This window comes from Apodemus sylvaticus, chromosome 17, assembly GCF_947179515.1.
Source record: "Apodemus sylvaticus chromosome 17, mApoSyl1.1, whole genome shotgun sequence".
Taxonomy (NCBI): domain Eukaryota; kingdom Metazoa; phylum Chordata; class Mammalia; order Rodentia; family Muridae; genus Apodemus; species Apodemus sylvaticus.
In genome coordinates this window covers 50,678,605-50,704,551 of record NC_067488.1, presented here as the reverse complement: position 1 = coordinate 50,704,551, position 25,947 = coordinate 50,678,605, and the positions used below count along the sequence as shown (strand labels likewise).

The 25,947-nt window shown below is 47.2% G+C and overlaps 1 protein-coding gene and 1 pseudogene across 1 annotated transcript; both read right to left on the bottom strand.

The window, feature by feature from the left end:
- Positions 1-8,505: 8,505 nt before the first annotated feature.
- LOC127668011 (NADH dehydrogenase [ubiquinone] 1 beta subcomplex subunit 11, mitochondrial-like) lies at positions 8,506-9,023 on the bottom strand. The gene has a single exon (XM_052161433.1). It carries the CDS (start codon positions 8,958-8,960, stop codon positions 8,520-8,522), a length of 441 nt encoding a protein of 146 aa, XP_052017393.1. The 5' UTR covers positions 8,961-9,023; the 3' UTR covers positions 8,506-8,519.
- Positions 9,024-13,506: 4,483 nt separating this feature from the next.
- LOC127667359 (cytochrome P450 2D3-like) lies at positions 13,507-20,919 on the bottom strand (annotated as a pseudogene).
- Between the last annotated feature and the right edge of the window lie 5,028 nt (positions 20,920-25,947).

Here is a 25,947-nt window from a genome sequence, read left to right as displayed (position 1 = left end):
GCTGCCATGCTCCCACCTTGATAATGGGCTGAACCTCTGAACCTGTAAGCCTGCCCCAATTAAATGTCCTTATAAGAGCTGCCCTGGTCATGGTTTCCACAGCAATGGAAACCCTAACTAAAATATCACTGAAGTCAAATCCATCTTGTAACATAGCTGGAGAAGACTCATGACTTCGAATTCTAGTAAAAAATATACAGCTTTGGGTAAAAAAAAACATGAATAATTTCTTCTTCTGTTCTGAGAGCTAGATATGTTTTTAGCCCAATGAGAAGCATCTTTAAGTCTATATTTAGAAGACATCCAGAGGAAATTTTAAATCTCGACCTTGTGATTGAATAGTAAGTGGGCTGGAGAGATGGCTCAGTGGTTAAGAGCACTGACTGACTGCTCTTCCAGAAGTCCTGAGTTCAAATCCCACGTGATGGCTCACAACCATCTGTAAGGGAATCCAGTGCCCTCTCCTGGTGTGTCTAGAGATAACTACAATGTACTCATATACATTAAATAATTACATATCTTTAAAAAAAAAAAAAAGAAAGTAAGTAGTCTGTGCTCTACCAACTTATCGGAATTCCATTGATGAGTACTAAAACTCTGAAATTTGAAGTCTTAGTTTAACAACGGCATAGAAGGGGAAAAACACCTATAATTTTTCCCACTTTCATATACCTCAAATAGTTTTTAATACCTTTACAACTTTTATTTGTACATCTTAAATTATTTTCTGAGACCCTCAGAACTTATTTAGACTTTTATATCCTCAGACCTTTATATACTGTAGAACATTTTCTGAGACCCTCGGAACTCGCATGGACTTTAACCCTTTCCTTCCCATCTACTCACCAGAGACACAGTAGTTATTACTGAGAAGTTACCAAAGCATGCTTCTTTAGTAGAAAGCTGCACCTGAAACCTGTTTGTCCTCTAACATGAAGCGTGCTAGCAAGGCTTGCCTGTTAACTCGAGACCTCGTAGTTTTGAATGAATTGACAAGGTGGCTGCGGACTTGGGGGGGAGGAGCTGATTGCCTGCTGCCACCAAGCTGACAGATCTACAGTTGGCCTAGCCATCAACACCATCAGAGACCTGACAAGGATACATTATAGCAAGAAGTATAATCCAAATGGCCTATGAATCAATGGCAGAGACTAGTGCAAGTCCATCACCCAGACACCTATCCCAGGCTCCTGTGTTCTCTGTGGCAATGGGGGCAGAGGCACCAGGACAGCATCAGTCTTCAGCCGCCAGGCCAAGTAGATGAGAGGCTTTCTTGTGGGGGAGGAACACAAAGGTTGAGGGGGCAGGTTGACCTTACTTTGTCTGGGCAAAGTGGAGCAATTGACTCCCCAGTGTTCTGCTTGTCCACAGTTTGGACTGGGTTCTGGCAGCAGGTGAGGCATTGGAGCAGTCTTGTCTAGTGCTTAGTCTCACCAAGTTTGAAGACCATTATCTATTAAGCATATCTGAGCTAAACAACACTTGCTTGGGTTTTTTTTTTTTTGATGTAATTTTTTTTTTTTGTTTCTTGCTTTAGACTATACCTTGAAATCATATACATAAGGGTAAATAAAACCTTTCTCCTATAATTAATTACATTAGTAATTCACATGACTACAAGTATAGTTCTGAACATATTAAAATTTAATCATCTTTAGGAGTTTAATAAAAAATCTTTTCATGAGTACAGTCCACAGGGAGATGGGTATCTTTATTTTCCTGGTCCTCACATGATATACCATTATACAATATAACAGCTTCTTGTATGACTCAGTTTACCAAAAGAGCTACAGCTTACTAGCAAAAGCAAGGTGGCTAGGCATACATTTGAGCCTTGGGTAAGGAGAGACATTCTCTAGGCCAGTTGCTGTCAACTTTCCCAATGCTGTGACCCTTCAAGACAGCCCCCCCCCCCATGTTGTGGTAACTCCACAAAATAGCTCTCATTGCTATTTCACAGCTGCAGTTTCGCCGCTGCTATGAATAGCAATGCAAAAATCCAACATGCAGGTAACTCTAGGGCTACCCCTCTGCAAGGGTCTTTTGACCCCCAAAGGGTTGCAACCCATAGACTGAGAACCACTGTTCCAAACCCTTTGCCAGATTGCTTAAGTCATTGTTTCCCTCACTGTATTATGAGATAGGAATGCCTCAGTGTAGGGAAACCGGGCGGGGCCGCATACCCGTGTAGGGATGGCAGGCGCCAGGCCAGTGTACCTATGGCAGGAAGGCGGGGAGGCGGGGAGGCAGGGAGGCAGGGAGGCAGGAAGGCTGCCCTGGTGGGGGGAGGGGGGAGGTCCTTGTCCAGAATGTGGGGCCTTTCTGGCTCAGGCTCCGTGGACCTGTAGAGGAAGCCTGGCCAGGTAGGAAAGTCCTGGGCCCTTTCTGGCGGCTGGACATGCTGAGGCCTGTTTCATCTCTCCTACATAGCGGGTTTGATAAGAAGAGGCAGTCCATGGTTTTAAAGCTTTATTATAAAAAAGTAGGAAAAAGAAAAAGATAGAAAAGTAAAGAGAAGCCAGGCAGTAGTGGTGCACGCCTTTTTTTTTTTTAATTTATTGATATATTTATTTACATTTCAAATGATTTCCCCTTTTCTGGACCCGGTGCACGCCTTTAATCTCAGCACTTGGGAGGTAGAGGCAGGTGGATTTCTAAGTACAAGACCAACCTGGTCCACAGAGTGAGTTCCAGGACAACCAGGGCTACACAGAGAAACCCTGTCTCGAAAAAAAACAAAAAACAAAAAGCAAAACAAAACAAAAAGTAAAGAGAGGAAAAAAAGAGTGGTGAGAGCTGGCCATGACCACGTGGAAAGAGGGGAAAGAGTGGGGAGAGAGGGGGAACAGGGGACAAGAAGCCCCATTTTATAGTGAGCTGGGTTACCTGGCTGTTGCCAGGTAACTGGGGGTGGCGTATGGGCGAGGAAACCTGGCTGTAGCCAGGTGACTTTGGGGGTGGAGTCCAGCTAGAGCACTGGGGGCCTGGCCCTACGTGACTGATGGCCACAGGATTATCCAGTTGAAGACTCAGGAGCACGGAGTTGATGTCAGGAGCCTTAGTATCTGGGAGCATGGCTCACTGGTTCCGTCCATGTAGAACATTCTACTGGGTCTCCGGAGTAAGCTTTGCTTAACCAGGCCAGGGACTGCCTTTCATGGCCCCATACCTCAGTCTCGAGTGTTTAATGTTTGCTGCTCTTAGCTGTGGCCCTGTTTACCTATATACTTATCAAGATCACCTAGTAGCATAGATATCTTATAAAATGTCCCTTAGCCTTCTAAACGTAAATATGTTTAAAAAATTGTTCCTTAAAAATATCTAGGTTGTGCCAGGTAGTGGTGGCGCACACCTGTAATCCCAGCACTCTGGGAGGCAGAGGCAGGCAGATTTCTGAGTTCGAGGCCAGCCTGGTCTTCAGAGTGAGTTCCAGGACAGCTACAGAGAAACCCTGTCCAAACCCCCCCCCCCAAAAAAAAAAAAATCTAGGTTGGGCTGGTGAGATGGCTCAGCAAGTAAGAGCACTGACTGCTCTTCTGAAGGTCCTGAGTTCAAATCCCAGCAACCACATGGTGGCTCACAACCATCTGTACAGTTACAGTGTACTCATATACATAAAATAAATCTTTTAAAAATTCTTTTTAAAAAATCTTTTTTTAATGTTTTCAGTGAAACTCTAAAAGAAGTTTAAAATCTCTCAACTGTGTGTTCCTACAATATCAGAACAAAGAACTTTTTTTCATTTTAAGAGTGAAGACAGGGCACAATCATAATCTGTATGAGGCAAAACCAAGCTCCAACATTTAATGTCTATAAAAACCAATACAACCTGGATGACTCTAATGTTACACAGTGTGGTTGCCAGCAAGGTGCATTCTTGTATATTCATGCATGGAGGTATAGCTTTAATACCTCATTAAACAAGCATTGTGGGTTGGTTTTTTTTTTTTTGGATTTGCTTTTTTCAAGACAGGGTTTCTCTGTGTAGCTCTGGCTGTCCTGGAACTCACTCTGTAGACCAGGCTGGCCTCGAACTCAGAAATCCACCTGCCTCTGCCTCCCAGAGTGCTGGGATTACAGGCATGTGCCACCACCGCCCGGCACAAGCATTGTTTTTAAATCCTATCTTTTCTTTTCAAAACTTTGTTTTCAAGACAGGACAGGAAATGTAAAAGCCAATCCCATTTCTTTCCTTTTTTTTTTTTTTGGTTTTTTGAGACAGGGTTTCTCTGTGTAGCCCTGGCTGTCCTGGAACTCACTCTGTAGACCAGGCTGGCCTCAATCTCAGAAATCCACCTGCCTCTGCCTCCTGAGTGCTGGGATTACAGGCATGCGCCACCACACCCGGCCCCATCCCATTTCAAAAGTATCTGGAGAACTGTTGTCTCATGGGTCTGCCCTTAATCAAGATGGTGGTGAAGCCATAAGACGTCTTTTCTCTGCAATAATGGCCAAGATAGCTACCAGCTAAGTGGCATCCTAAGGAGACCAGCCACATGTTGCTTATATTCCAAAATGGAATCATGCCACATGGTACCTGTGCATAGATTTTCAATTACCAACTGCGTGTTACAAAGTTTTTTTTTTTATTATTATTTATTTAATGTATATGAGTACACTATAGCTGTCTTCAGACAGACCAGTAGGGGGCATCAGATCCCTTTACAGATGGTTGTGGGCCACCATGTGGGTGCTGGGAACCATCTCTCTAGACTCTGGTGTTTGTTTTCCAGAGGCTCTTGTATGCTGGGCCTGTCCAAACTCTCAGCTCGGCCCCCAGTGTTATGAAACGCCCCTATAGTTCAACTCTGTCATGCAGGGTAGTCATTGGAACACTGCTGAAGAACATGAATGTGCAGTGCCTCTTTGATATGCTGAGTGTATTTACCCCTGGTGTCACTAGAGTGAACTTGGGGCAGATCAGAAGACAAAAAGTTGTGACTCTGGCTGAACTCCCCAGTAATAACCAGTGAGCCTGTGGGGCCGAGGGACACTGCCCTGAGCAGTGATGCATAAACCTCAGCAGGTCCTTACCGTTCTCAAAGAAAGTGCCCCATACCCAGAACCCAGAAAACAGACAAGTGTCAGAGAAAGGACAAAAGGATTCTATATAGGCCTTACCAAAAAGGGGGCCTCCAGAATTTGGGTGTGGAATGGTCTTTCTTATCTCGCTGGGGTCTCCAAATATTAATCCTGAGATTCAAAAATGAAAAACCAGTTCCAACCAGGGCCAAACTGAAGCAAGCTTTAATTAAATACTGACCAGGACAGAGTTTGGTCAGGATCACTCTCTGGAATTCCCAGCTGAGTAGCAACAAAACACCGGTTGTAGGGGTTTCAAGGACCAAACCATACAGACACTCTACTTTCCCAGGTGGCTCTATTTTTCAAAAACTACAACTCCAGCATTCCGGGAATTCCTTGGGCAGGTGGGCCTTACAGGTTAACTTTGGGTCTTACAGTTATCCATTCCTAGTTCGAGGAAGGCAAAACTCATCCCACAGCTCTGATTTCAGGACCTAGTTATCTACTTTCAACCTATGTTGGAAAAACACAAAGAATAATCTCCATGTCAAAAAGAGCAAAATAAATGAAAAACAAAACAAAACAAAAAACAGGGGCTGGAGAGATGGCTCAGCAGTTAAGAACACTGGCTGCTCTTCCAGAGGTCCTGAGTTCAATTCCCAGCAACTACATGGTGACTCACAACCATCTGTAATGGGATCTGGTGCCTTCTTCTGAAGGTATCTAAAGACAGCTACAGTGTATTCATATACATTAAATAAGTTAATATTAAAAAACAAACCAAAAACCAAAAAAACCCACACAAATAAAATTAAAGTAGCTTGGCAAACCAATTTCTTTTTCTAAAACGGACACTCCAGAACCAGTTTAGGCCAGCTAGTACTTCAGGGCAACAGCTTCAATTGATTTTTATTGTCCTAGAGGCAACTGTCTTTTCCTCATTGGCTGTGTTAATAACCTCATAGTCTTTCTAGATTGGCTAGTTTAAAAATAATCATTGCAAATGAAATGAAGAGAGGGGGAAGGGCCTATATATGTCTAGGCCAGTGGTTCTCAACCGTCCTAATGCTGCAACCCTTTAATACAGTTCATGTTGTGGTGACCCCCCCCACCATAAAAATATTTTGTTGCTACTTACTTCATAACTGTAATTTTGTTAGTTATGAATCATAAATATCTGATTTGCTAGATATCTGAAATGCTTCTCCCAGATTGACAGTAACTACTCTAAACTTGTCAATCACTGTGAAAGCTGGGGCAGGCCACAGTGGAGTTGGGGGAGGGGCGGGTAATTAAGAGAACAAAAGTTTTACCAGGTAGAGATGTTAAAACATTTACATAAAAGTTTTACAAGGAGCTGGAGAGATGGCTCTTCTGAAAGTCATGAGTTCAAATCCCAGCAACCACATGATGGCTCACAACCATCCTTAATGAGATCTGATGCCCTCTTCTGGGGTGTCTGAAGACAGCTACAGTGTACTTACATATAATAAATAAATAAATCTTTAAAAAAGAAGTTTTACAAGACTGGAGAGAATTATAAAATGTTTGTTAACGTTGCTAGTAATAAAAATGTATTTCTCGGGCTAGAGAGATGTCTCAGCAGTTAAGAGCACTGACTGCTCTTCTGAAGGTCCTGAGTTCAAATCCCAGCAACCACATGGTGGTTCACAACCATCTGTAATGGGATCTGACACCCTCTTCTGATGTCTAAAGACAGCGACAGTGTAGTTACATATAATAATAAATAAATCTTCAGGAAATTATATGTATATATATATATTTCTCATGCTTTAAGAACCAAAGTCAGGCCGGGCAGTGGTGGCACATGCCTTTAATTCCAGCACTTGGGAAGCAGAGACAGGTGGATTTCTGAGTTCGAGGCCAGCCTGGTCTTCAGTGAGTTCCAGGACAGCCAGAGCTACACAGAGAAACCCTGTCTCGAAAAATCCAAAAAAAAAAAAAAAAAAAAAAAACCCAAAGTCAACCTGTAAACCCCACCTGCCCATGGACAAAGTAACTCCCTGGAATGCTGTGAGTTGTAGTTCACAGAAAATAACAAGCCACATGCGCTTGATTCCTGTAAACAAGCTTGTTTGACTCATCTGTCTGCAGTAGATGTGTTTGACCACATGTGGGCAGGAGTTACACAGGCAGGAAAGACCTCAGCAAAATTGTAGGGTTTACCTATTTAAGCCCTTGCAAAACATGAATCCAAGCCCCGAGCCGGGGTCCCAGAGGGAACAAAGTCTATCTTGGTCAGTATTTAATGCAATTGCTTTGAATCTGGCTCAAAATTGTGGAACTGGTCTTTATCTGGATTAATAATCCCTAGGAATTCTTCAAGCTCTGGGATGAATGGTTTGTGTTGCCACACTCCGCACCTCAGGTATTTCTGAGGATAGCTGGCTCAAGTTTATCTTTGAGAATGAAGCATCTGTAGGTTGGAAGTTCTAGCAAAAATTGTTGCATCTAAAATGGCTGCCAGATGACCTCTCCCTAAGTGGTAATTCTGTTACCAGCGATATTAGGGGCCCCCTCTTTGAGGTCACTAAATGTGCATGCCTGGGAGGGCTGGAGAGATGGCTCAGTGGTTAAGAGCATTGATTGCTGCACCAGAGGACCTGAGTGCAATTCCTGGCAACCACGTGGTGGCTCACAACCATCTGTAATGGGATCCGACGCCCTCTTCTGATGCGTCTGAAGACAGCTATCGTATACTCACATACATAAAATAAGCAAATCTTAAAAAACAAAAAAGAACATATCTGGAGAGATGGGTCAGTGCAAGAGCATACAGCTTGTAGAAGACCCAAAGTTCTATTCCCAGCTCCGGCTGTGGAGGATCTGAGGCTCTGCCCCTGCCCACCCCATCTGCACTCACACACCACACAGACACAAGTGTATACATAACTTCTAGTAAACCTTACAAAAATAATTTAAGAAAAGACTCAGAGGGAAGCTTAAGAACTATTTCATTAGAGTTTAAAAGAAACAGCGGGGCAACCTGGAAATCCTGGCAGTTTCCAGAAGAAATACAGAGAAGAGAAAGCCACGCCTTTTTGGGTGAGGTTGACCAAGCAGCCCCATGGCAGAAGCAGACGCGGGGATCCAAATAAAGAAAGGGAGCCCAGAACATGAACAGAAAAAAAAAAAAAAAATCCCAGACATCTGCAAGTATTCAAAAGAAGGGGGAAAGAAACAGCTCTGTTCTGTAACTTAGGACCCCAGGAACTGAGCAGGCCACAAGGTGGAGGCCCCGCAGCGACTAGAACCCAGGAGAGTTTCCTCAAAGGAAAACACAGTGTCTCATATAGGAGATAACTGTTCCTCCCGTCTCTTTAGCATAGTTTTAGGTCAATCAGTCTTCCTGAGGTCTGGTCTCTTGGCCAAATAATCGACAGGCCTGGCCGGAGTAACACTCCTTTTCTTTCAGTCCCTTTGGTAGATTCTCTGGGGAGTGAGCAGGAAACCCGGCAGGATGCATACCCGCCTCAGTCGTCCTCCAGGAGGTTGATCTTGGTGGGGTCGAAATAGTTGGATTCCATGATGGGGAGGCCGTGGGTTTCCCGGTGTTTCACCAGCATCGCAGCTTCCTGGCGGGCCCACTCCATCATCTTATAGTTGGGTACATAAGCCACAAACGTAGTGCCAAGGACCAGGGCGATGGAAAAACCAAAGAAGAAGACGGTTTGCATATTCAGGGCATCCACCTTCGGGTCGTCGTGGTAACCGTGGAAGTCTGGGTTCTTCAAGTACACGTTGTCGTCCTCGGGATCTGGGTCCTCCATCCACTGCACGGCCAGTTCTTCCTTCTTTTTGGACCGGGCGATCACAGCCCTGGAGGAGCTGGACTTCCAGCGGAGTCCGGCAGCCTGGAGCCCTCGAATTGCCGAAAGGATGCGAGCGCACGAACTTAACCGCCAGGCCGCCATGACAGCTGCAGAGGTGGGGTGGGTGGGCGGAGTCTAGAGGAGCCGGTAACGGATGACCTGAGGCGACTTCCGTCCCTGGGGGCGGGGCACGTACTTCCGGTGGTGTATGGAGGACAGTCACCCCTAGTTGATATCACTGATACCCTCCAAGACCATGGGAGCGGTTCCAGCTGCACATTAAACGACACAGCTTCTAATGCTGACAGTCAACCAGCATAGATGAAGAGGAGGCACTTGGGTCTTCTGGAAGAGCAATCAGAGTGCTTAACTTCGGAGCATCTCCCCAGCATCTATGATGTTTATTTTATGAATGAAGCACAGTGCCGGGCGGTGGTGGTGCACACCTTTAGTCCCAGCACTCGGGAGGCAGAGGCAGGCGGATTTCTGAGTTCGAGGCTGGCCTGGTCTACACAGTGAGTTCCAGGACAACCAGGGCTATACAGAGAAACCCTGTTTAAAAATAAATAAATAAATAAATAAATAAATAAATCACAGTAAGAGATTAATAGTAATAATTAATAGCAATTATAACATAACACTTCCTTGAAAATTCTTGGAGAGCGGAACCCTTCTCAGATTCTCGCTTTACCACATAGTGCTACATGTGATGCACGGGATGATGAGGCCTGAAGGTCTGGACTGAGGAGAAGAATATGAGCATTGGGACATGGGACAACATCATCTTTCTCCTCAAACAGGGACTGTGATACAAGAGGCAGGTGCTCTGTTTTTATGCATACCAGATGAGGGAATCAGATTCTATTACAGATGGTTGTGAGCCACCATGTGGTTGCTGGGAATTGAACTCAGAACCTCTGGAAGAGCAGTCGGTGCTCTTAACCACTGAGCCATCTCTCCAATCGTATCACAGACTCTTAAAATGTCTCTGATAATGAACATGTGGGACAAGGAACTTCCTTTTGTCCCCACCATGAGCCGGATGGGGAAGAATTCAAGAGATTTAGAGACAGTTCTCTGAATAGAAGACTTCAAAAGCTAAAAATTGCTCATTTCTGGAATTTTCCATGTAAAGTTTTTGGACCGTGCTTATTTACTGTGATTGAAAGCAGAGAAAGACCAGTGAGTTCTGGGTGAACTGTGTTCATTCCTACAGTTTGTCTAAAAAGAGCTAACGTGACACCTGCTGAAAGTGGAGGAGCCCTGAAGTCTAAAGTCAATCACAGAAAGATAGCACATGATTGCCCTCTGTCAAGTCACAAAACAGAAGGCAGAATGATGTGTGCTGGGGTTGTGCAGAGGAGAGAAAGAGGAGCTACTGTCCAGGGGTGCAGAGCGCCATTTACCAGATGAAGTGATCTGGGAGGGGTTGCAGTGGTGGCTGCACTGGGAATGACCTGCAGCACTGCGCTGTAAGAGAGGGTGAGCTGGAGCCGGGCGTGGTGGCGCACGCCTGTGATCCCAGCACTCAGGAGGCAGAGGCAGGCGGATTTCTGAGTTCGAGGCCAGCCTGGTCTACAGAGTGAGTTCCAGGGCAGCCAGGACTACACAGAGAAACCCTGTCTCAAAAAACAAAAACAAATAAATAGAGGCTGAGCTGGGGACTGCTCACTGGAGCTGACTGCCTGAGCGCAGGTCTTGGGGTGAATCCCCAACACCACAAGAAATATAAGGTACTGCCGGTGGATATTAGTGATGCCGGACCAAAATAAAACAGAAAAGGCACTCAGACAAACGCACCAATCTGCCTGGAATGGCAAGGAGTGTGGGCAGGGCTGAAGAGCAACCGCAGGTTAAGGAGTTCTGTCCTGCACATTCCAAGAGAAGCGCTAGAGTCCTGTCAGGAAGAGGGAGGCCTTGCCTGAGAGCCTGGGGCATGTGACAGCAGTGTCTCTACATGACTGGGGATGAGGGCCATGCGGCACCATTTATATCTGTAACAAACTGGGTTTATGCAAGGGATCCCTGGTCCCCTGAGTGTGACTTGGAGAGTGTGGGGACAGTTCAGCCATGTGGGTGCTCCATCTCTCTGACACCCACCAAGCCCCTGGACAGTGAGGCTCACTGAGGTTCCCTGTGAGCAGTGTCCTCAGCCTGAGTCACACTTGGTGGATAGAAGCGCTATCTTCTGTCACCCAAACAAGAGAAGGGCAGACTCTTAGCAGATGTCTAATTACATCTGTCCCTGAGATTCAAGGAGTCCTGACGTCTATCTGCAGTCTCTCACAAACCTAATCACCATTGATAGCCCTTTATGGATAATATGGGGTCATCTCTTACTCGTTGCAGGATAATTTGATCACACTATGAACCCTGAGATCATATTATTTATTGAAAAAAAAAAACAAAAACAAAACCCATTTCTAGTTCTGGTGTGGCTCAGCCCTTAGTATGCACCTTTAATCCAAAACAATGAAGTTAGTTTGTAGAAGGAAGCACCCATGTTTGAAAGCGATGTTTAATTGGGTGGCAGGCAAAGTGACGAATCAGAGAAAGATTTGACAGAATAGGATCTGCCCAACTCTCACAAGAAGAGAGAGGAAAGGGAAGTTACTTAAGAAAGCCGTACAGACAGAAAAAGGAGAGGAGACAGTTTTACTAGGAGGGTTTTTCAGAGACAGGTTGGAGAGAGAACAAGCTAGACACACGTGAAAACAAAGAGAAGGAGGCAGAAGAATAAAACAGGTAAGTCTGATGCCAATCAGAGCAATATTGTTGGAGGCAGAGAGGGGCCAGATTGAATCAGTCAGCTTGGAGAGGAGTCTGCGCCAGAACACCAGAACTGAGCCAGCCAGAGATCAGAAAGACCTGAGAAGGATGAGCTTAATGAGCAGGAAGCCTTAGAGGCTGAAAACTCTGTAGGCCTAGATAAGGTTGTATGGAGGCTAAAAGCTTCCAGGACTGGGCCTAGGTTAGCAGATGGAGGCAGTAAGCCTTCAAAACAGTTACTACAGGAGAATAAAAATTACTTTTATAGTCACTCCTAAAGGTCAACACAACTCTCTCCCTCTCTTCTTTTTAGTTCATGGTACTGGCTGTCGTCCAGGTTGACCCTGCTGGGTAGGGCAGGGTAGCCTCACTCTTGCAATCCCCTTTCCTCAGGCTCCCAAGTGCTGAAACTGCAGCCCTGTACCAGTAGTCCAGGCTCAGCACATCCTGTAATCACAACAGCCAAGTGATCTCCTGGGGAGGGATGAGGCAGGGGGAAAGGGAGGTTTCCTGGGTCCAGCATGGCTTGGTGTGGACAGGTGGAGATGGTTCCTGCCCCCAGGGCAGGGACAGCGAACAAGAGTGTCATGGCTGTCCAGGTCATAAGGATTGTTTGTATAATAATGCACATATTTTACACTTCTCCTTTAAGGAATGCCCTCCCTGTTAATGTCAATGACTCCATGATAATCAGACAACACAAGTCCTAGAGGTAAAGGTGTGGCAAAATGGCAAATTCTGGCACCTGCAGGACAGAAGACCTTGAAGCTGTGGAAAAGGACTCTAAAAACACGAGTTCAAAAATATATGATTTCTCAACTATGCAAAAATTAAGGATGCAATATGAATTGTATAAAGAGCTTCATGAAGCTAAAGGAACAGAGACAGCTGCACTATGAGCCAGCTTATCAGAAAGACGCAAATGCAGGGAGATTCCCAAATCAAAGGTCAGCCTAGGACACAGCCAGTCTAGGTCAGGTGTGGTAGAAATGATCATTTCAGGGTGGGGTCCCACCCAGCTAGCTTACTGTCTGTGCTTAACAGAGGCAGGCCGATCTCTAAATCTTTCACAATGTTAAAAGAAAATGTGTACTTGCTGTTTCCTAAAAATTAAGGGGCTGAGGTCACGGGATGGTGACTCATAGGATAATCAAAAGGAATCCTAGAGTAAATGATGGGGTTAATATGAAAAATAAAAAAAAACTGGGGTGGGGGGAGCTTTTGGTCTATAGATGAGCTAGCAGAACACAATAGCAGTTCTTTATAATTTTTCTCTCGAGAGAACTGAGCTGTCTGGAGATCTCTGGAGAGCAAAAACAGCCCTTCAAGGATCTTTTTCTAATAGGATTTCTGACTTGGTTGGAAGATCCAAGAATTTTTATAGCAGCTTTTCTTCCTTTGGTCAGAGCTACCCAGAAAGCTTTTAGAATTTTTACCAGAAGAGAGAGCTATCTCAGCCAGACAGTTTTTAGAATAGCAAGAAAGAGCTGTCTAGGGCAGAGCAGCACGCGCGCATGCGCGCGCGCACACACACACACACACACACACACACAAAGAGAGAGAGAGAGAGAGAGAGAGAGAGAGAGAGAGAGAGAGAGAGAGAGAGAGAGTGTAGTCTGGACAGCCATCAGAGACACCCCGTCCTCAGAGGACCCAGCAGAAACGGCTGGGGCTGAAGTGGGAAACAGCAGCAGTCACAGACTGGTTTATTTGGCATGGCTCAGCCTGCCCTGCAGAGCAGAACTAGTGTCCTTGCTGGAATTAGTGTCACTGACTGATAGTCACAGCCTCGCTCGCCTGACCTCAGAATTCACAGGACACTTTAACCAGTGACTCTGGCCCCATCTCTTGCAGCTGTTCCTCACTTTTCCCACTTCAGTCAGGTCTTGGGAGGGCAGGGGGGCTGGGCAGGATCCCAGGACATCTTGTGCTCAGTCAGTTGCTTCTCCAACATGGCTATGAATAACTTCTGCAGCGGGAAGACCTTGTCAGCCAGCCCTGGGATGCGCAGGAGTATAGGGAATGCGTTAAGAACCTGTGAGAAACACAGAGGACGTCTCAGAGGCTCCCAAAATTAATTAGTAGGGGATCATGATCATGTATGGGGCTCATGTGCCACATTGTGTGGGAGCAGGTGATAGGACAATGCGTAGAGTCCATTGTCTGTGTCCTACATGAATCCCAGGCATCAAACTCCAGTAGGCAGGCTTGCTTAGCAGCTCCTATCCCACTCAGCACCTGTCTGGCTTCTCGGTGCTGGTTATGCTCGGTACCCACCTGGACCAGGCTCAGTCGTCAGCCTTCTTCACCACGGACCCAGAGCCTGTCTGTCCCCACCTGTCACCTGCCTCCTCCTCTTCCTCCCCAGTTGCAGCCTGTGCTGGTTTGAATAGGTTTGGCCCTCCATAGATTCATGTGTTTCAATAGTTGGTCATAGGAACTGGTACTATTAGGAAGAGAGGCCTTATTGGAGTAGGTGTGGCCTTGTTAGAAGAAGTGTGTCAGTGCGTGTGTGGGCTTTGAGGTCTCCTATGCTCAAGGTCAGCCCGGCGTGGAATCAGAGCTTCCTCCTGGCTGCCTACAGAAGGCAGTCTCCTGCTGCTGTGGGATCAAGATGTAGAACTGAGCCCCTCCTCCAACCTCTTGTCTGCCTGAACACGCTGCTATGTTTCCCGACATGATGAGGACAGACTGAACTTCTGAAACTGTCAGCCAACCTCAATGAAATGTTTTCCTTTGCAGAGGTTGCCTTGGTCATGTTGTCCCTTCACAGCCATGAAACCCTAACCAAGACACAGCCTTTGGGCCCTCACGGCCTCCAGGTAAACAGAAGGCATATTCTACCCTGAAGATCTTACAGGCTTTGTGGCTTCAATGTAGACAGTCTCTCTTTCTGGAAACCCTGACCTTGGTCTACTTCTCCCCTCCTGTTGTTGAGTGGTCGTCAACGGGCCTGCCTTGTAGTTGACTCCCAGAAGGTCTCCCCCACAGCCTCAACACACAGTTTCTACTGGGAGGGTGGACCACACAGAAGTGGCTCTGCAGGATGCCCTGAGCCTCCTGCCTCGGGAATGAAGCCAAAAAGGTTCTTCCAAATGTTCTTCTGCCATTTTCAAAATCCTGGTGAGGAAAGAGACTCCATACACCAAGTGACAGGCATAAATGAGAGAGGCCATCACATTGCACACGGCTTTGTCCAGGAGGGGGTAAGGATTGAGGGGACTCCCTGGGAGTGGAGATGCAAGGAAAAGTCAGGAAATTGTTGCTATCTCCCTGTCCCCAGTTGCAGTCCACACCCATCACCCTCCAGCCTGGGCAGTGAAGGCATCACAGAGATGGCCGGCCTCCTCTGTCACCCACTGCTCCAGCGATTTCTTGCCCAGGCCAAAGTCACACAGGGTGGACACAGAGAATCGCCTCTGCTCTCACCACTCAGGCCCATAGTGTGCAAGGACCACACCTGCAGACACATCTGTGTGTAACCATGGATACCCGGCTGTGCTGTCTGTCCTCTCGGCACTCGGCTACTTTGTGTTGTATGGCTTGACACCATCCCCGTCCCTGTAGCCCCTGTCCTGTCTCTGCTACCCACAAGCCTATCTGTAACACCAGTCTTGTCCACCCAGGCTCCCTGCCACAGCCTCTGGATTTAGGCCCAAAGCCCAGGTTTTCATAGATTTGGGTTCGAGGAAGAGCCGCAGTGTCTTCTCCACAGGTCACCAGCACCGCCTTCAGCCCATTGATCACAACCACAGGCTTCCAAGCCGTCTGCAGGCTGAGCACGTCACCGAAGCCAAGGTGGAGGGACAGAATACTTATAAAGTGATTATCTCTGGCATTCATCACACAAGCCTCAATGTATTGTTCATGCATGCATAGGTGCACAGGTGTGTGTGTGTGTGTGTATGTGTGTGTGTGTTGCTTGTTAAAGACCTCAGAACATCACATACCCTGGGTAAATGCTCTACCACTGAGCTCCATTCCCAGCCTGAGATCTGGCTCTTTGTGACTGGGGTGTCTCGTCTAGAGTCAGCAAAGCACTCACAGCACCTAAGAGATCGCCCTGCTGTGACCGTGCCAGAGCCAGGACACTGCCCCTGGGCCCCGTAGCATCTCTCTGTACTTGAGGAGTCTCCTTGAGGTCAGCAGTGAGTCCTGAGGCCATACATGGTCCACAGCATCTCTCTCCTCTTGATCCCTTGACTGGCGTGCTCCAATAGACCCTGATGCCTCTCCCACATCCCTGACTCTTCATTCACTGAAGATCAGGAGGGACTTGGGGTGGCTGTGACTTCTGCTCTACCTAACTAATTCCAAACCCACTGTCACATCGTGACCACACATCCTGGCCACTGTGTCCACCCTGTGTCTTTGCCCTCCGGAAGTTGAGCATCCACAGGCCTGCAACGTCCTCCCTCCATGTGCCACTAGGAGCACCACGCCTCTGTCCCTCTCCACTGTCACACTCCCTCACCTTGTACAAGCTGTACGGCATATTCTGGAAGTCCACCTGCAGCAGGTCTCCCTGCATGGGCAGTGGCATGGGACTTGATGGGTAGAGGGTAGTCCAGCTCTGGTGCCAATGTATCAGGTCCACCAAGAGCAGGAAAATGGCTGCAAATATGGCCACAGACCATAGCCAGTCAACAGCCCTACGGGTGCCTCACTGAGCCTCTAGGTTTTGTGAGGAAAAACCCTCAGGGCCCTCGGTCAAGCCAGCTGAGATCAGGAAAGACACTCTTAGCACACACCTGGACACTTGGGCTCTTATAAAGGAAGCAAGCTTGCCCTGTGTCCTCTGCCTTGGGCTATGCTGTGTTTACTCTTCAGTTAGAGAGAGGCAGGCTGTAGAACAAGCAAGGGAGGTCAGCCTCAGGGGTTCTTTCTCTTCCTGGGGTGCTTACTCAGTGTGTGCTAGTGGGAGAGGGGTGGGCATCAGGATCAGGGAGCTGTGCACAGTGCCCCTGGTGGGTGGGACACTGAGCTGATCCAAGGTGCACAATCACAAGCTGTCGAAAAGTCAGTCAACTGATGATGTCATTCAGGGAGGGGTCTGGCGGGGGGGGGGGGGCGAGAGCATTGCTTCCCACTAGAAGAAGAGCTGAGATCAAGTGGCTGATTGGCAAGACATAAAGGGCTGACTGGTCACACCACTTAAATAGCTGGCGGGCTGAGAGGCAGTGGGGGAAGGGCAGCTGCAGCCCCTGGAGTCTGGAGTGTTCTGTTCTGAGGTTGCTGAGTTGATCAGGAAAGGCCAGACTCAGAATCTGGAAGCAAGCGTCTTAGGTCAGATCTGAGAAAGCTGAGAAACTGTCAACGATTGTTGAGAGTCCCAGAGGCTCATAGCTTGGTTCGCTTTCTTCTTTACATTTTCTGTTCTTGATCTTTTGAGACAGGGCTTCTCTGTGTAGCCCTGGCTGTCCTGGAACTCACTCTGTAGACCAGGCTGACCTCAAACTCAGAGATCTGCCTGCCTCTGCCTCTCAAGTGCTCAGTGCTGGGATTACAGGCGCGCACCACCGCTGCCCTGCTCTAGGCATGCTGGCCTCCGTCTCTTATTCACCCTTTCTTTCTTGGTGGGTCAGTCTTTCCTGGCACCAGTCTTCCAGATGGAGATATGGTAAGGCAGTTTCCTCCTCAGGCCAGAGGCCTGTGGCCAGGGTGAGCAGCCAGAGGAAAACAGAAAGATGACTCTTGAGCCTTCAAACAAATGGCCCTTGTGTGCTGGGCACTGCAGGGCACACCACACATGCCAGCTCACCATTCCCTAGGGTGAGCAGAGGCTCAGTCCCTGTCCTTGCTCAGGATACAGACTTCTAAAGAGTAAAAGCACAGAAGTCCCTGTGGAATCCAGGCAGACTCTCTCTGCTGCACCTTCAGTGTGACAGAAGGATGGATGTTGGGAATTGCTTCTAATGCTTTGTCTTTTTTTTTTTTTTTTTTTGAGTCAGGATTTCTCTGTGTAGCCCTGGCTGTCCTGGGACTTACTCTGTAGACCAGGCTGGCCTCGAACTCAGAAATCTGCCTGCCTCTGCCTCCCAAGTGCTGGGATTACAGGCCTGTGCCACCTGGGCGGTGGGAATTGCTTCTAATGCTTTGTCTTAATTCAGCTTCCAAAAGCCACAATTCCAGACGTGTGTGTGTGTGTGTGTGTGTGTGTGTGTGATGGGGGGGGAGTGTCCCTGTCCCTAGCTGGTTTCAATTGGCAAGAAAGACTGTGGTGCAGCCAATGACTGGGCAGGGAGACAGAGGCAGTACTTTTAGATTGTGTGGACAAGGGACCAGAAGGGGAGAAAGAAGAGGGGAATTAGCATGACTGGCAGGGAGAGAGAGCTTCAGGAGAGAAAGCATCCAACGATGTATGTGGAAAGGGAGTGCAGCCCTTGAGGGGCAGTGCCCTGAAGGTATCAGGGCAGCAAAGGAAAAATATAGATTTAGAAGGTGTTAAGCCAGGAATACCAGAGGGAAATGTGTGCTAGCCGCTGGAAGGTTTAGAAGTTCCCAGTTATTGAGCTAGTCAAGGCATATATCAAAATTAGCTGGTGTGTGGGTGTGGGTGTGTGGGTGGGTGTGAGTGTGGGTGTGTGTCTTTCATTCGAGAATCCAGAGCTCATGGGTGGGTATAGTGCGCTTGCGCAGGTGCAGCGCGCATTCTTCTGACAGGAGGGAGGCGGGGCTGAGCGGAGGCCACACCCTGCAGCCCCACAGTAAGGACCTCACACGGGCCCTCTCCTCTCAGCTGACCCTGCCACCTACTTCTCAGACCACCTCTGTCACTGCGGCCTGTGGGTGATTCCATGCTTGTTGCTGGCCCATAGGCGCCAGTATTCGCTCTGTGTTGTGTAACCTGGTGCGGTGCCATTCAGGCTGTAAAACTCAGCACACAGACAACATCTCCGGCCAAAACTAAAACAAAGGTCCAGTACATCAAAGGTGTGTTTAAAAGCTCGCCCTGGAGAACGTGCGTGAGCGAGTGGGCGGAAAGGAGAGCGTGTGGACGACGCGCCCGGATGCCCAAGGCTCGGGGCTACACACTGGGATCCCAAACATCCAGTGTGGTCCTTGGTTGGCTAAGATAAGACTTTCTATTGGCTTAGACCCACGTCTGAGCAGTTTTCTCTGGTAGATACCCCACAGCATGCTCCGGCCCATGTCCAACCCGAGGATAGTTCGTTGGAGCCCTGGGATAGGGTACAAACAAGGGTCTAGCTCTATCTTCGTTTAAAATGAAAATTCTTACAGGAGTCAGGACATGTATGGGTCAGGGGTGGGGGACAGGTAACAATTGTTCTCTGGTCTCAGAGAGGTTCAGGAAAGTGGTTTCCTCTTAGGCTGTCATGGGGCCACTGTCTGCACTATTTCTAATGCGTCAAGATTAGTCCTGGGTGTTAATACCGCCATATTCCCTGCTAATCCTCAGTTCTCTACCTTTCCTAGGGGTGTCTTATAGAACATACAAAAGAGAGGCAGGGGTGCTGATTGGGTGCTGGCCCCGGTGGGGGATGGGCAGATTTTCCTAAGTCCCTGTGAGGTAAGTGCACTGACAGGTGAGGAATCTCACACACTGTGCGCTGTGAGGGGTTCCCTGGTTTCTCACCAGCTCTGGAGAGAGACCTGGATGCTCTGCTGCCCATCTACCCGCTGGTGCTGTCAGCTTCGCTATCTTCAGTCCATGGCCATTTTTGCACTAATTTGTTTTTATTGTGTCCAGACAGAGTCTTACTTTTGTAGTCCAGACTGTCCTGAAACTCACTATATAGACCAGATTGGCCTTCATTTTTTTTTCAATCCTTCTGTCTTTGCCTGGTGAATGCAAGGATTTTAGTTGCTGGCTATCGTTGGACCTCACTATTAAGGTTGTAGTCTACCATGACCAGACAGCTTTCCTGAGCACACAATTGAGGGCCTCCTTTCCTTAGAGGGGATTCCTCTGCCTGATCTGGGGAGCCCAATCCCTGCATCTTCTACCCGAGAAATGTCACATAGATAGTCCTTACAGGTTCAGCTTCCAGAGACGAAGTTAAGACCAGGTAAGACCCTGATCAGCAAGCAACCTGGGAATCCTGGAACTCCTAAGCAGGAAGTTGAGGTTTGGTTTGGTTTTAGGTTTTTGGTGTTTTGTTTTTTTTTGTTTTGTCTCCATGCAAATGAGGCATTCCCAGTAATTAAACTCCAGCCAATTAAATTACAAGCATCCTGAAAAATCCGTTCCTACTCTCATATATATATCCTTGTTCACGCCAAATAAAGTGTGTGCACACAAACTCTTTCACTGAACATCATCTGAGAGAGATGTTTCACTGAATGCTGTCAAAAAGATCCTTGGAGAAGGCCTCCCCTCCCACACCCCCAGCCTGGCTGGCATCCCAAAGACCCCACCTGTTCCTGGCTTTGCTACATCCCTTCCAGCCTGGTGTGCAGTGGTGCCTGAACACCTGGAGGAAACTGGACTAGAGCCACAGGCTACCAAGCCTGGCTTCTGTATTTATTTCTTTCACTGATTAAGGAATTTATTTGAAGCAAGAATTGTATAATGTAAATTTCACATCTTTGAATAGTATTTTTTAAGAAGTAAAACTCAGGCGGTGGTGGTGCGTGCCTTTAATTCCAGCCCTTGGGAGGCAGAGGCAGGCAGATATCTGAGTTTGAGGCCGGCCTGGTCTACAGAGTGAGTTCCAGGACAGCCAGGGCTACACAGAGAAACCCTGTCTCCAAAAAAAATTTTTTTTTAAAAAGGGGGGGTGCTGGAGAGATGGCTCAGCAGTTAAGAGCACCGACTGCTCCTCCGAAGGTCCTGAGTTCAAATTCCAACAGCCACATGGTGGCTCACAACAATCCCCAACAAGATCTGATACCCTCTTCTGGTGTGTCTGAAGATAGCTACAATGTACTTACATATAATAAATAAATCTTAAAAAAAAAAAGTAAAACTGTTTGAGTACATCACTAATGGACAGTAATGTAATACCACTACTTTATTATATTAGAATATTGCTTATCTTGATGGATGTGGTGGCACAGGTCTGTAACCCTAGCCCTTGGGAGGCAGAGGCAAGCAGATCAAGAGTTCTCACCATCCTCAGCTACGTGGCAAGAGCCTGGGCTACGTGAGACTGTTTCAAAAATCCAAAATAAGCAAATGACTTCATTGAATTAAATATGGCTTGTCCTGGTTGTTGAACTTCCAATGTCCTCTTACAGTTTGCGTCTGGCGTGGGTCCCTCCCTCACATGACCGAGTTTACCGCAGCCTTAGCGCAGTAGGCTTGCTGCTGGCGCTGTGCTATGTGCATCACACATCCCTTTCCTTCCACAAGATGAGTCCACTAACATGTCCCAGAGCAGCCATGAGAATGGTTGAAAATATGCAGTCAATCATCCAAGATAGTGGGCTGCCTGTCGGACGGGGCCAGTGTAACAATCAGCTATTCCTGGCTCTTCTTTCGTCCACCTATGAGGTGGACTTACATCTATAATTTAAACAAAAAACTACAGACTGAATTGCAGATCTCCTTGGGGCCCTCAGGCTACCCAGATGAAAAAGACAACAGCATGGCACTGCCGCTTACAGGTCTGATGTGGATGCTTTTGTGTCACACAGAATGTTCCTCAGAGGACAGGACTGACAAGAGAGTTGAGTAGCTATTCACTGGCCTGGCGTTGCTGACCCTGCTTGTCTCAGACGCACAGCAATCCTCCTGTCTTTGTGTCCAGAGCCCTGGCCTAAATGGATGTGTTAACAACTCCAGCAATAATTTGGCTTTCAAGTTTGTTTTGGGTTTTGTTTTGGGACAAGGTCTCTCTAGCCCTGGGTGTCTTGGAGCTCAGTAAGTAGATCAGGCTATCCTCAAATTCACAGAGATCACCCTGCCTCTGCATTGAGTGCTGGAATCAAAGGTGAGCGTCATTGGCTAGCTTTTTGTTTGATTCTAGATAGAACTGGACAACATTTCATTCTGTAAAACTGACCTAAGGTTTCACTGAACCAAGCAGGAAGTTGAGGTTTGGTTTGGTTTTAGGGTTTTGGTGGGGTTTTTTTTTGGGGGGGGGGAGGGTTGTTTGTTTTGTTTTTTTGTTTGACTATTTGTATGTTTGTTTGAGACAGGATCTTACTTTGTATCCCTGGTTGTCCTGGGATACAAATTCAATACTAAAGTCTGTCAGAACACAGTCCAAGAATAGAGTGCATGTGAGAATTCTGAGAGCTTGTGAGAAAACTCCAAGAAGACCAGACAAGAGTTCTTATGACCTCAGGTTTTGTTTTGCTGCTGTTCCCATCCTATCCAGTCCGGTTGTCAACCCCACCTGACACAGGGTTTCTCTGTATAACAACCACCCCCTGTCCTTAGCTTCTCCAAAACACAGAATCGTTCTTGGAATGTGCTCCTCCCAGGTGTAGCAGATAGGACTGATATGGAAAAATGTTTTTGCCACGCGATTCATTCTGGTGATTGAACACCTTACTCCTGTGACTCTTCTTAACCATTGGAGTATAAATTGTCCGATGCTCTGAATAAAGTTGGCTATTGCATGAGACTTTAGTCAGCTTCCTTTATCAGCTCCATCCTCCCAGGTTCCCCACCTTTACAGCAGGAGTCCACACTGGCCTGACCAAGCTGGCTCAGTCAACAGGGTCCGGAGGGAGGGAGGGAGGATTAAAGAAAGAAACAATTAGGAACTGTAACATGACTCCAGCCAGTGCTGAGGCTGAAACAACCACATGGTGGCTCACAACCATCCATAAGGAGATCTGATGCCCTTTTCTGGAGTGTCTGTAGACAGCTATGGTGTGCTTGCATATAATAAATAAATAAGTCCTTTAAAAGAGAGAGAGCGATCATACAAGGCAATAAACAAAGCCCTTTGGTCACAGTCTCTAAGGGCTTATCAGGATGGCCAAGATAAAGGAATGTTACATTCCTAGGCTGAGTTTATCTTGAATAAACTCAGTAATGTAAATATTCTTGCCAAATTTCTAGAAGCAGGCCCCCAGAGCTGCCCACGCTGACCTTTGGGCAATCCTCTTTCTTCAGCTTCCCCTGCAGTCACAGGTATGTGCTACCTTGCCTACTGTGATGTTCACCTTGCCTGCTGTGACATTCTTATGTCCTTGAACTCTTCTGTGTAGCTTAAAATGGCTCTGAGCTCTGGAACCTCCCTGGGGATTATAGACATACCCCCCCCCACACACACACACACATATCTCTGGCTAGAAGTTTGGTTTTTATAGAGAGAAAAGATCTAAAGACAATTGAAACCAAAATAGAAGTAAGTCTCTCATGTTGAAATTACTTCTTTCTGTTCTATTGGAGTCTGGAGAGTTGTAACTTCCTTTGGACCTAATAATTACTATCCTTCATATAACCGAATGCGCATTGCAAATTCAAAACAAGCAATAAATATCCCTTGAGGGACATTCTTTGGTATCTCAAATATATGATAACCACTGATATTCTCTTGATTGGTGTTATATTACATGATAAAGAAATCAAGCAAAGGGGCTGGAGAGATGGCTCAGTAGGTAAGAGCACTGACTGCTCTTTTAGAAGAGTCCTGAGTTTAAATCACAGCACCCACATGGTGGCTCACAACCATTCATAATGAGATCTGATGCCCTCTTCTGGTGTGTCTGAAGTACAGTGTACTTACACATAAATAAATCTTTTTAAAAAAGAAGAAATCAAGCAAAGAAACACAAATATCTGTACAAACACATGGGAAGGGGTCATTATTTATTTGTTTGTTTGTTTGTTTGGTTGGTTGGTTGGTTGTCCAGACCTGATTTCTCTGTGTAGCACTGGCTCTCCTGGAACCTATTCTGTAGACTAGGCTTCGAAGAAATCTGCCTGTCTCTGCCTCTTCCTCTCAAGTGCTGGCATTAAAGGTGTGAAGGTGTACACCACCACTGCCTGGCTTGCTCTTTTTTTCTCTTCTATTCTGTGTGTGTGTATGTGTTTATGTGAGTATGTCTGTGTGTGTGTCTGTGTGTGTGTGTGTATCTGTGTCGCTGTGTGGTTGTATGAGCCTATGTGCTCCCACCCCATGACTGGAGGATCCCGTGGAGCAGACAAGAGTATCCAGTCCCCTAGAACTGGGGTTACAGAGAGCTGTGTGCTGCCATGTGGGTTCTGGGAATTGAACCTGGGTCCTCTGGAGGAGCATCCAGTGCTCTCTTAATCATACAACCACCTCTCCAGCCTCTCTTCTCTTTTTCTTACCCCTGGTGCTCAAGCCTACATCAGAAACACTTAATGTGCCTTATCCACTGAGGTGGCTCCATGTGTAAAGGGGCGGGTGCCAAACCTCTGACCTGAGTTCAATTCTTAGTCTCTGTGTGGTGAAGGGTGAGCAGCGGCTCTTGTAAATTGCCCTCTAACATCCACACATGAGGTGTTTCATGTACTACGGGCAAACACATAAATAAAAATGTAATTAAGAATAACAAAAGGCTGGGCGGTGGGGGCGCACGCCTGTAATCCCAGCACTCTGGGAGGCAGAGGCAGGCGGATTTCTGAGTTCGAGGCCAGCCTGGTCTACAGAGTGAGTTCCAGGACAGCCAGGGCTACATAGAGAAACCCTGTCTCGAAAAATACAAAAAAAAAAAAAAAAAAAAAAAAAGAATAACAAAAAGATGTAGAGGGGCTGGTGGAAGAGCTCAGCAGTAAAGGTGTTATAAATCAGGTACACAGCCAGCCCGTCTTTCAGTGACTGACTGAAGCAGCAGCTTCCCACCCCTCTGCCTGCACATTTCCATTGTCTCTACAAGTTGCATAGCAACAGGGTAACAGGCACACTCTTTTTTTTTCTTTTTTCTTTTTTCTTTTCTTTCTTTCTTTCTTTCTTTCTTTTTTTTTTTTTTTTTTTTTGAGACAGGGTTTCTCTGTGTAGCCCTGGCTGTCTTGGAACTCACTCTGTAGACCAGGCTGGCCTCAGACTCAGAAATCCATCTGCCTCTGCCTCCCAGAGTGCTGGGATTACAGGTGTGCGCTGCCGCCGCCCGCCGCCCACCCCACCCTCCCACCCCACCCTACCCCACCCCCGCCCCCGCCACTACCACCTGGCAACAGGCACACTCTTAAAAGGTACTTCTGGACATCATGGTTTTCTCTCTTTCTCTCTCTCTCTCTGTCTTGTTCATTTGTTCGGTCTTTATCTCCCTCTCCTGTTCCCAATTCAAGATGTTCTTTTGCTCTCCCCCCTCTCCCAATAAACCTTGCCCTAGATCTGTTCCTGGCATGATGTCTTAGCAGCACACCTTGACCCTGACCTGAGTTTGGTCCTCAGGACCCACAAGGTGAGAGAATCAACTCCTCTGACATCCACACTTAGGCTGTAGCACACACACCAGCACACATACACTCATACACATTAATAAATAAATACTATGAGGAAAAACTGGAACAAAACAAATAAACATCTTTAATAAAATCTCCAGTCGTGGGGACTGGAGGAATGGCATGACTTAGTAGTTAGGAGCTGATACTGCTCTTACAGAGGACCTGGGTTCAAGTCTCAGCACCCACGCTGGGCAGCTTACAACTGCCCGCAACCCCAGAACTGGGAATCTGTCTCCTGCAGAGGATCAGGGATTTGGCACCCAGCACCTACAAGGAAGCGCACAACTGTGGGTAACTCCAGGTCCAGAGGATCTGACACTTCCAACATGACTTAGGTGGGCTCCTGCCTGCACTTAGTGCACATGCAAACACTCAGGCACAAACGCCGGCACACACAATAAAATAACACAACAAAAGACTCGCATAAAAGTTTACAAGTTGGAGATTTAGGGAATATTGGCCCTTGGTAGGCTACCTTTGATTGAGTAAAAAAGAGCAACAAAGCCGGCGATGGTGGCCTGTAATCCCAGCACTCTGGGAGGCAAAGGCAGGCGGATTTCTGAGTTCGAGGCCAGCCTGGCCTACAGAGTGAGTTCCAGGACAGCCAGGGCTGTACAGAGAAACCCTGTCTCGAAAAAAAAAAAGCAACAAACATTTCTCACGGTGGGTAAAAGCCATCAAGGGATATTTTTCTCTTTACTTTTCTTCTCTCCCCCCCCCCCCTTTTGTTGTTTGTTTTAAAAATAGAGTCTTATGCAGGACAGTCACGGCTACAAAGGGAAACTCTTGTCTTGAAAAACAAACAACAAATAAAGCAGGGTATAAAGCTCTGGTTGGCTCGGAACTCATTTTGTAGACCAGGGCTAGGCATATCCTCCTTGCAGCCTCTGCCTCGGAAGGGCTGGACCTCAGGTGAACCAGCGCGCCGGGTTCTCCCGGCAAGACTTCAAGCTCAAGATGACAGGGCAATACCTTCGTCCTACT

Excerpts from the sequence above, each read along its gene's own strand:
- LOC127668011 (XM_052161433.1), bottom strand. The coding sequence starts at position 8,960 with ATGGCGGCCTGGCGGTTAAGTTCGTGCGCTCGCATCCTTTCGGCAATT.